The following is a 9,923-nucleotide window of genomic DNA, read 5'->3' as shown; positions in this document are numbered from 1 at the left end:
TCCGACCCCACTTACGGACGCGTTGAACATATAATGCATGCCACTCATTAATAGCCAATCAGACGTTAAAATGACCTTCATTTCCCCCATAATCATTCCGGAAACAGCCACGAAGCAGCCTTAGATATAGCCTGGGGTCCTGGCTACTGATTAGCTCCGCTACATGTTATCGACGCAGTATGATTGGGCCAGGTTTCCAGGCTACCATTAGATAGTATTTATAACCAATGAAATAACAGAAATACCGTTAACAGATTTACCCGAACCTGACGTTTAGCCTCTGACTAATCAGACTTTCAACAACAACAAAAAGAATAACCGAAACAAAGTAGTCTTTCGGTGTTAGGTTATTCTTTTTTTGTGGTATTTTGTAGAACCAAAACTGGGTTTCTGTTCACTAGATCCTGTTTTAGCTTCAACAAAAACAAGTGCCCAGATAATTTATAGTTCGACACAATATTAGCAGGTTTGAAAGCTTATTTAAATCACAGATCTAGAGTATTGTAAAATGTTCTGTTGAAATTACAGGGTGGCTTGATAAAGCTAAGCTCCCGTCGTGACGGGTCTTTACCTGAAGTAAACCTAAAACAAAAACAGCTAAAAAAAAACCCAAACAATGAAAAAGTACAAATAAGACAACTTTTCAAGAGTTGGAAGAGACCAAATAAAACATAAAAAAATACAACTATAGGTCACCATATGGCCTTCAACATTGAGCAAAGCCCATACAACATACTCGTAGTCAGTAGGAACAAGAAATTTTCAAAATGAATAAAATGAAAAAAACTTGATGACATATGTGGACTTCCTTTTCGCTTTTGATTTAATGAAATCAGAAATGTCTAACATGTCTAAAGCCAATTTGTTATTTATATATCAAAAAAATAATTTGATATGAATACAGCCTTTTAAATAATCAAACAATGTTTGTTCTAACTATCCTATTTATGTAATAAATTTACAATAAAATTAAGTCATAATCTTGTATATTCTGTTTTTTTGCCTTTTCGAACAAATTGTAGTTTTGGAAGCGAAAATTTTGCCCAAATTGGTGCCTCTATTTTAAAGTTAGCTTGATATCCTACCGTAGTCTAAAATCGTTCATCTTGTCAGTTCGTTAGGTATTTGTGTTTGAACTTAACACACGGGGAAACTCCGCATTGACGTCACTACGCTACTTACGGCGTAGAAAAACAATGTAGAATACGTTTTTTCTGCACTTTTGAATAAAAAAACAATTCTGAAGGTAAGTTTTCATTGTTGTTCTCAATTATTGCTAAAAAATGCCAAATTTCTAATGCCCGTTTCAATCCCGACTTCCGAATGTCTAAAAACATTCTAGAACTTCACAAAATCCCACTTCCGGCCTCCATTGCTTTGTGTACATTCCATTCAGCGTCATCAATCTTGTGGCAGACAATACAGGTCAAGCAAATCGTATTTTTAGGAATTTTAAAATGACATGCTCCTTACGTCTTTCGCGATTTTCCTGCGAAAATAGCCCAACCAAAATGAAAGGAAAACTAATTGAAAAAACGATGCCCATGCCATAATTTTGTACAGGAATATAGAGTAGGTTAATGAAAAATAATTTACATTTATTTTTCATAGAATTTTCTTTTTATTCATTATAAAAAGATCGATATTCTGACCATCATGACTGTAGATAAATATTCATATAGAATTCCATTGATGTCAAAAGGGATGGCAAAAAAAGAGTTTTCCTGTTGAATAAAACCCAAAATTATTGCCAACTATTTTGAAGCAATATCCCACAAAGAAATAACGTAATTGCCGTAGACTGGAAAATCCCCTAATTGACAGTAGAACAATTTGATTGGGTAGAACGAATTGACATCACGTGATTTTGACGCCATTGAAATTTAAATGTAAACAAACAAGGTCAGAAGGTTCAGTATGGGACAGCATCGTACATTTAGTTACTGACAAATAATTATAAGTTACCAAGCTTGACAATGCATGGTAATAAAAAATGAAAGCTAAGTGTACAGAAAAAATAAGAAAAAAAATAGCCTTAGGATAACGACTTATCATAACACCTGGATATACATATGCACGAGTCCCTGAAGAATAAGGTAAAGACACCTTCGAAACTTCTTTAGGCTTTACAAACTGAATAAAGGCCGTAATCCGAAGTAATGTTTCCATGCAAAATTTTTTATAAAATCTGGAGTTGTCTACCTTTGCATTTCCGTTCCTATTACATGTATATAAAAGGCCTCAAAATAACAACAATTCAAACAGGAAAACTAAAAGCCTAGTTTATGTACTGTACAGTACAGTACAGTACAAAATAATGAACTAAAAGCAAATATGTAACACAGCAACATACAAAATCTACTGAATTACATGCTCCTGATTTGGGACAGGCAAATACTGAATGAAGTGGGGTTTAACATGTAAGCTGGTGTCCAACCCTCCCCTAATCATGTGAAAGTGGTGCATCAGAACAATACAAGAGCTGAACAAAACAATAAACCAACAACACATTAACATTAGCAAACTTGAACCTCTCAACTGCATGCTCCTGACTTGAGACAGGCACTTATAGAAAATTGCAGGGTTAAACACTCCCCTAACCTGAGACAGTGGTGTAACATGTATACAGTACAACAAACCATAAAAATTAATTGAAATGGGGTTAACTCTTTACTTACAAACTGTGTCAGATAGATACCAATAGAAATACTTATAAAAAGAGTCAATAATCATGATAATGATTAATTAATGTAAAAGGACTGTTACAAATGTAATGTATATTTGTGTAATTATATTGTGTATGCATAAACACACTTTCACTGAAATGGAAATACATTACCTTTTCAGTTTTTTTAATTAAAAAATCAATTTTGTACTATCTTTTATATTTTTGGGGGGTCTTAAGAGTGTGTACAAATGATGTTCAGTACATGTACATGATGTATGGGTAATAGAAGGTACATGTATGCAAATTTGTAGACTGTTTCATTTAATTGATAAACATGTATTTGATTAATAATCAGCAAGTGTAAAAGGGTACAAAATCACCAAAAGAAAATATAATGATAATAATCATAAACAAATGTTAGATGTTTTGGATAACTTATATCATGTATATAGATCATCAGTAAGATGTAAACTGATTCTTATATATCTTGACATGTGGTACATGTAGTTGAACTGAAATTATAATTTTGATGGTTATACAAATTATCACGAATCAATATGCTGTTAATTTTTTTTTCAATATTGATGTTTAGGAGGAGAAATTAATTCCTTAATATGTAAAAACCTGTACTAAAGCCTGCGTCACTGGAAACAGGTGATGGTAGGGACTCATTCTATGTTTTTCATTAATCATGTTAATGCCCTCTGGGGAAACTGTTCTTGACTTTCTTATAAATAATCTTTCCTGAGCAAGTTTGTTGGCCCATATTCATTTGTTAATTGACCATATTAACCAACCTTCATTGTGGTCTATGATAGTGGTGTTAAGGTTTTGAGATCAGCCTGGGTGTGCCTAGGTTACCACAAGTGACAACTTGCACCATGTGTACCATTCTGCAGTTGAAACAAATAATCATACACACACTTATACATGTATCTACATTCTGTATAAATTTAAACATGTTAATCTACATGTTTTTCTACATTAGACATGTTTGATATAAGATTATATGCATTGTGAGTTTGAACCCTGCTAGTGCGGGTGCACTTGACTCCAATCTTAATTGACTAAGATTGTCAGTTTTCCTATAGGAGGATGGTGGTTTTCTCCTGGCACTCCGGCTTCCTCCACCAATAAAAACTGATCGCCACGAAATAGCCTAAATGCAGTGCTTAAAAGTGGCGTTAAAACACCAAAAATAAAAAAAATAAATTTTTACAGAAAAACATCACCAATTCATTGTGCAATTACACATTCCTGTATGATGTCATTAACAGATAGAATGTGCGCCTGTATCGCTGCACCTATTAAATATTCAAGCATCATCAGGATCGTCTTTCTGCAGGATAGTCTAGAAAGAATTCTGTTCTGAAGGGACTTATTTATCACAATGTGCTTCACGACTAAAAGGAGGTTGACATTCAGAATTCTAATTAGATTTTTATTTCCTTAGTTTTTCATGCAGTATAGCCTTAGACTTTTTCACCTATTTACTCAACATAGGACCCTTGGTAGTAACAATGCCTACATTTTGGTCACATGGTGATGAAAGTCACAGGACAGATATAAGTAATGTCATGACCATATCTTTGAACTGGCATATTTGATTGCTCAGCTCAGATGATTGAAACCTCAATTTTAATGATTCATTGAAATTAAATATTTAAATCCTTTTTTCTTGTTTTGTACAGTTGAATGGCATCTTCAAAAGAGAACTTTGATAACTCAGTTTGTCCTGAGTCTTCAAATCAACCAATGAAAAGATGTCGTACTGAGTCAGGAGCTTCCTCTGACAACAACAGCGAACAAGTTAAGTACAAAGGGAACAAGAAAAAACGCAATTCAGAAGTGGAGAGTATGCACAGTGAAGCAGACTCAGAAAAAACTATTTTTTCATTGGGAACCCTGATAAAGAAAAACATTTCAGACTGGACGGCCATGGACCTATCACCTTTCAGAATGAACTTTGAAAAATGTGCAAATATAGAAAATGTGTTCTTCAATGGGCTTTCACATTTTGCAATGAAAAAGGAATGGTCTCCAAGAATTTTGAAATTAGGCTTCCGTAGCCCTGAAGACCAAGTCAAATGTGAATGTTTTCAATATGCAATTGATAATATCATTAACATTGACTGTAATAATATTGAAGAAATTGAATTCAGTGACCTTTCAAAAATAAGGCATATAATTGAGGACGCTCATTGGATTGCCGACTATGTAGGAACATCAGATGTTAGAGACAGGTAATAACATTAACAGGTAAAATAAAAAGTTATGTTTTATAAAGTGCACAGTGTAAATGATGTAGTGTGAGATAAAACAGTTAAGAATGGAAGAGATAGATTCCCTAAGTAAGGACGAAAAGTAAGCAGATTAAAATATTGAGATGAATTACTGTAAGCGGTTTATCATAAATGGCTTTAGTTATGGTCTGTGTTTAGGTCAAGTTTGAAGCCATTGACAAACTTGTACATTCAAATCATTCTATTCACAGTTAAAACATTGTTGTCAAAGATTTGCTTATAAATTTGTATATATATACATATTTTAAGAAGGTACATGTATATATATGCAGATGACTTTTTATATATATGACTGCAAAAATTAAAAAAATTTTGGTTGTATATCATGTATATATATTGGTATCACGTCGTCTGCATCGTCGTCAGCATCTTCTGAAGACGGATGATTTCAGGATAATAACTTTAGTATAAATAAATAGAAATCAAAAAAATTTTAACACAATGTTTGTAACCACAAAAGGGAGGTTGGGATTGATTTTGGGGGTTATGGTCCCAACAGTTTAGGGGCCAAAAACAAGTATTTATCTAGTTTCAGGACAATTTGTTGTGTATAAGTATTTTAATTGCTTTGATATTGTACCACAATGTTCATACCACAAAGTAGAAGGTTGGGATTTATTTAAAGGGTTATGGGGCAAACAGTCTAAAATTAAGGGCCAAAAAGGGGCCAAAAACAAGCATTTTTGTAGTTTCGGGACAATAACTTATGTATAACCATCATAACTGTATGGATCTCTCTGACATTGTACCATTAAGTTCCATATAACTAAGGGAGGGCTTTGATTTAGTTTGGGGTTAATATCCTGGAACATTTAAGAATAAGGGGCCAAAAAAGGGCCAAAAAGAAGCATTTTTCTAGATTACAGCTGCAGGCAATAACTTGGGTTTAAGTGAACAGATTTCTCTGAAATTGTGCTACAAGGTTTCTTACTACAAAGGAAAGACTGGAATTGAGTGTTGGGGTTCTTGCGCTAAGGTGGGAGGGGGGGGGGTTTCAATAAGTGAGGGGTAAAAAAAGGGGCCCAAATAAGCATTTTTGTAGTTTTCAGGCAATAACTTGTGTTTAAGTGTATAAATCTCACTAAAATTGTACCACAAGTTTCCATACTACAAAGGGATGGTTATGGGGGGTTATGGCTCAAATCATTAAGCAATTAGGGTTAAAAGGGAGACAACAAGGGTTTTTCTTGTTAAAGGACAATTTAAAAGCAGTGTAAGGGAGGTAATGCAATTACAATTTAAAGAATAATGTTATATATGTTTGATTACATATATGTAAGCCTTACACTGCTTGTTTTCAAAATATTTTCCATCTAACATGTCTAATGAAGACTAAAATTTTCCACTTTTCTGCTTCTTGCTGTTTTCTGTATTCTGTTAATTACATGTTTTTTTTCCTAGTCCATGCTTACATTTTGCTTTATATAAAAATACTGGTACTTGTTCATTGTTTCTATGTAAACATGTTTTGTTGATATTCAATGATATTATAATGTGTTTGACTAAGCTGTTACAAAAATGGTTAATAACTGTTTTATTTTATTTTGTTTTGTAGAATTTGCAGAGAGTTGTCTTCATGCCTTAAGATTTTCATATGGCAACTTTCATTTATGGTTGGAAGACAAAAAAATGACATATTGGAAGGAGTGTCAGATGGAATGTTTCAAGAACTTTTTGTGAATTTTGCAAGGATTTTTAACATGCATATTGTGTGAGTACTCAATATATATATATGTAAGCAATGATAAATACATGTTTAGCTACAAGAAAACAAACATATTTTTTTTCAAAACCTCAATAGTCAGAAAGTATGTCATACGACTAAAAGTGAACAATGGTGTAGTTTAAATTAGTTTTAAAACAAAACATTTGCCAACAGAAAATTCTGATAATATACATGTATTAAATGTAAACTTTGTCATGGCTGCATCAAATTCTGTCCAGATAACCAAATGGACTTTGTATATTATACAAGCACCAAACATTGTAGAAAATGGTATCCAGGTGACTGTACAACCTCCATTATACACTAGATTTTTCACCATGTACATGTCTCTAACTTTGTAGGAGCAGTTTAAGTGTTCCAAATTATCCATTGACAGTTTGTGGTAGAAGTTTAGTTGCCTGTCCAGATGCAATCTTATGCCATCCTACAGATAATGGTTTGGAGAAGATTTGTGCTGTTATAATGGTAAAATAAATGTGATGATTTTTTTTTGTGTAAAGATTGCTTTAAATGCAATCAAACCCTAAATGTAGCTATGGTATTGATTTGATATCTAAATCTTCCAAGAATTATCACTACTTTTGAGATACACAAAATATAGTGCATTAGTCATAAATTATACCATTCTAGACATCAAATCCCCTTACATTTCCAAAAATTTATCAATGGAATACATGCTCAGATATTCAAATTACAAATTGATGATATACTTGTGAAGAAAATTACATAAATTTTGCAAGGTGCAGCAATCTAATTGAATATTTGTTCTAAAAATATCAATGATGGCATTCAAGGCATCTTTAAAAACTGATGGTATCTTCCTTTGAAAAGAATTGTAGTTGAATGAACTACAAACAATGCTTTAAACAATGCAGTATTTAATTTTACTTTCCACAGATAAATTGTAGCAATCTTTACGCTTCAGTGCTTAAAAGCACTTTGACTCTATATTTTATTAAATGGTTTGACAGATGGCCATCTTCTTTTAATATACCAAATGAAAAAAAATTGGCATGGATGTAATTTAATAACACTTGCATAATTGATTGACCATATTTGAATTTGATAAGAAACAAAAACTATTAATTAATCATGTCCTGATAGAATAACATCATTTTAACTTCTATGAAAATATAATAAAGACAAGTTTGGAAATATTTTGTTTCCTTAACATTTATTGAAAAGTAATGGTTGCCTCTCATTTTCGTCTGAGGCATTAAGAAATTTTTGTTTGCACTTTAGGTGAAGCAATGCAATAAAGAGGAAGACCTTGAACAAGCTAGAAATTTAAGAGGTTTGCAGAGAACATCTTATTCCAGACAAATTGGATCTTCTTATGAAGGTCAACATGGTGGACAATTTCTGTGTACCTTACCATATTCAGTCTTTGGTAATAATGGAATGTATGGATTCATTGTACAAGGAACAGCTGTAAGTAGATATATTATTTATATTGTCAAAATATCCGTCATAAATATGGCTTTTTTTTGGATTGATTTGTATTGTTAAGAAAGCATATCATAAATAATAAAAAAATCTACTTCCAAATTTGTTAAAATAATGACAATCTTAGTATCAAAAATTCCAGTATTGATTGATCAGAATGGCAATCAAGTTTGATTTTCATTTAATAGCAGACTTTTGAAATCTTACGGTATGTCTTATATGTGAAATTAATTTTGATTTCGAGGGACCTATAAATATGTTTTGTCTTTTAATTTAAAATTTTGAATTCCCTAAGAGCAGGTTCTAGTTGTTCATATTTGGCAGAATATATGAGCTTACAATAAGAACATTTCCAGGAAAATTTTGATGTATCAAAACCAATATCTTCATGTCACAAACTCCTCCCAAGCATTTTCTCTTAAATGACCTCAGATCAACCTGAGCAGTTCAGTCATAAAGCGAAACGTAGAAACTTGCCTAGGATTGAGCAGTTATTTTTTTTTTAAGAACTTTTAAAATTGTCATATATAAATCGTGACTCATTCTTTTCTACTTCTGATTTGAATGAAGGTTTCTACTTATCAAAACCTTATCTGGGTTCAATTATCTTTAAGAATATGGATCCATTTTGCAAATGTTTTAGGCAAAAATCCAGCCTCATGATATGATAACTGACTTTGGCCATATTTCTTTCCGAAATTTCCTAAACAGGTTCTTTGAAATTTCGGAAAAATGAATCTGGATGAAAATTAATGTCTTTAATTTAATTTACTATTTTAAGATACAAGTTACTAAATAAGAAAATTGAAACGAGAGAAAAGTTTGACAGTATAAAATAAGTGAGTTTCTTGTGTTCTAAAGAATATAAATGAAACAAAAAAATTATGGTTTATTTTGCAGGTTACATTGACATCTTTTAAGCCAGAGGAGGGTTATTATGACAATTTGTGTAAAGGATGTTTACTCAATAAAGTAGCTACTGTAACACACAGTAGAACATATAATATTCTACGAAAAGATGATAGAAAAAAGCTTGTCCAAACATTTTTGGATATTGGAAAATTACTGAAATTTGTCACAGTTGAAGGATAATCTAAGGACCTAAATATCCAAGGATAGTCTACAAACCTCATGTCATCCAAGGAAAGCCAACAGACTTATTTTCATCCAAGGATAATTTACAGACCCAAGTATCTTTCAATGATAGTCAACATACCTAAATATCATCTTAGGAAAGTCTATAGACTTAAATATCATCTGATTGACTGTGTCAGACGCTCATGGGTAGCATGAAACAAAACTGTAGTTGTCATCATAAGTGTCTTCTGAAATTTTGTTATGAAATATGAATTCTATAAAACACTTTTTTTCCGTTGCATATTTTAATGAAGGAAATAAAATAAGACACAGAAATTGGAGAACTGGAACACAATTATTAAGACAATTGTTTTACTATATGAATTTCACTACTTGGAGATGAATTGAATAATGCACAAAATACTAGATTCTATAGTATACAATCTGTCTATCAAGGATTTATTATCACTGAAGTAAAATTTCATATTTGAGTCATCTTCCTTTTTTTATAATTGTAGATTTTAATCTTTGAGTTTAAAAAAATTTTATGAATAAGAAGTTAGAAAATAAAACATCATGCTGATAAAAAAAATAACAAAAGGACATTGTAACATATGTATGACTAATGCATAGACCTTTTACAAGTTCTACTAATGTTGCCATGGTGGCCCCAACACATTTTTCAAAATCATGGATCCGTAAT

The 9,923-nt window shown here is 32.0% G+C and overlaps 1 protein-coding gene across 2 annotated transcripts; it reads left to right on the top strand.

Annotated features, from left to right (window-relative positions):
• The first annotated feature begins 309 nt into the window (after positions 1-309).
• Positions 310-9,711, top strand: LOC143041873 (uncharacterized). Of its 2 annotated transcripts, none has more exons than XM_076214006.1 (6): positions 310-466; positions 4,360-4,911; positions 6,527-6,682; positions 7,039-7,162; positions 7,940-8,128; positions 9,044-9,711. In XM_076214006.1, the coding sequence occupies exons 2-6, from the start codon at positions 4,364-4,366 to the stop codon at positions 9,233-9,235; spliced, it is 1,209 nt and encodes a 402-aa protein (XP_076070121.1). In that variant the 5' UTR covers positions 310-466; positions 4,360-4,363; the 3' UTR covers positions 9,236-9,711. The 2 variants fall into 2 exon arrangements, with proteins under 2 accessions (XP_076070121.1, XP_076070122.1); XM_076214007.1 differs by lacking the exon at positions 310-466 and adding an exon at positions 481-576.
• The last annotated feature ends 212 nt before the right edge of the window (positions 9,712-9,923 follow it).

This window comes from Mytilus galloprovincialis, chromosome 8, assembly GCF_965363235.1.
Source record: "Mytilus galloprovincialis chromosome 8, xbMytGall1.hap1.1, whole genome shotgun sequence".
NCBI lineage: Eukaryota > Metazoa > Mollusca > Bivalvia > Mytilida > Mytilidae > Mytilus > Mytilus galloprovincialis.
The sequence above is the reverse complement of the archived record's forward strand: the minus strand, read 5'-3'. Positions and strand labels throughout refer to the sequence as shown.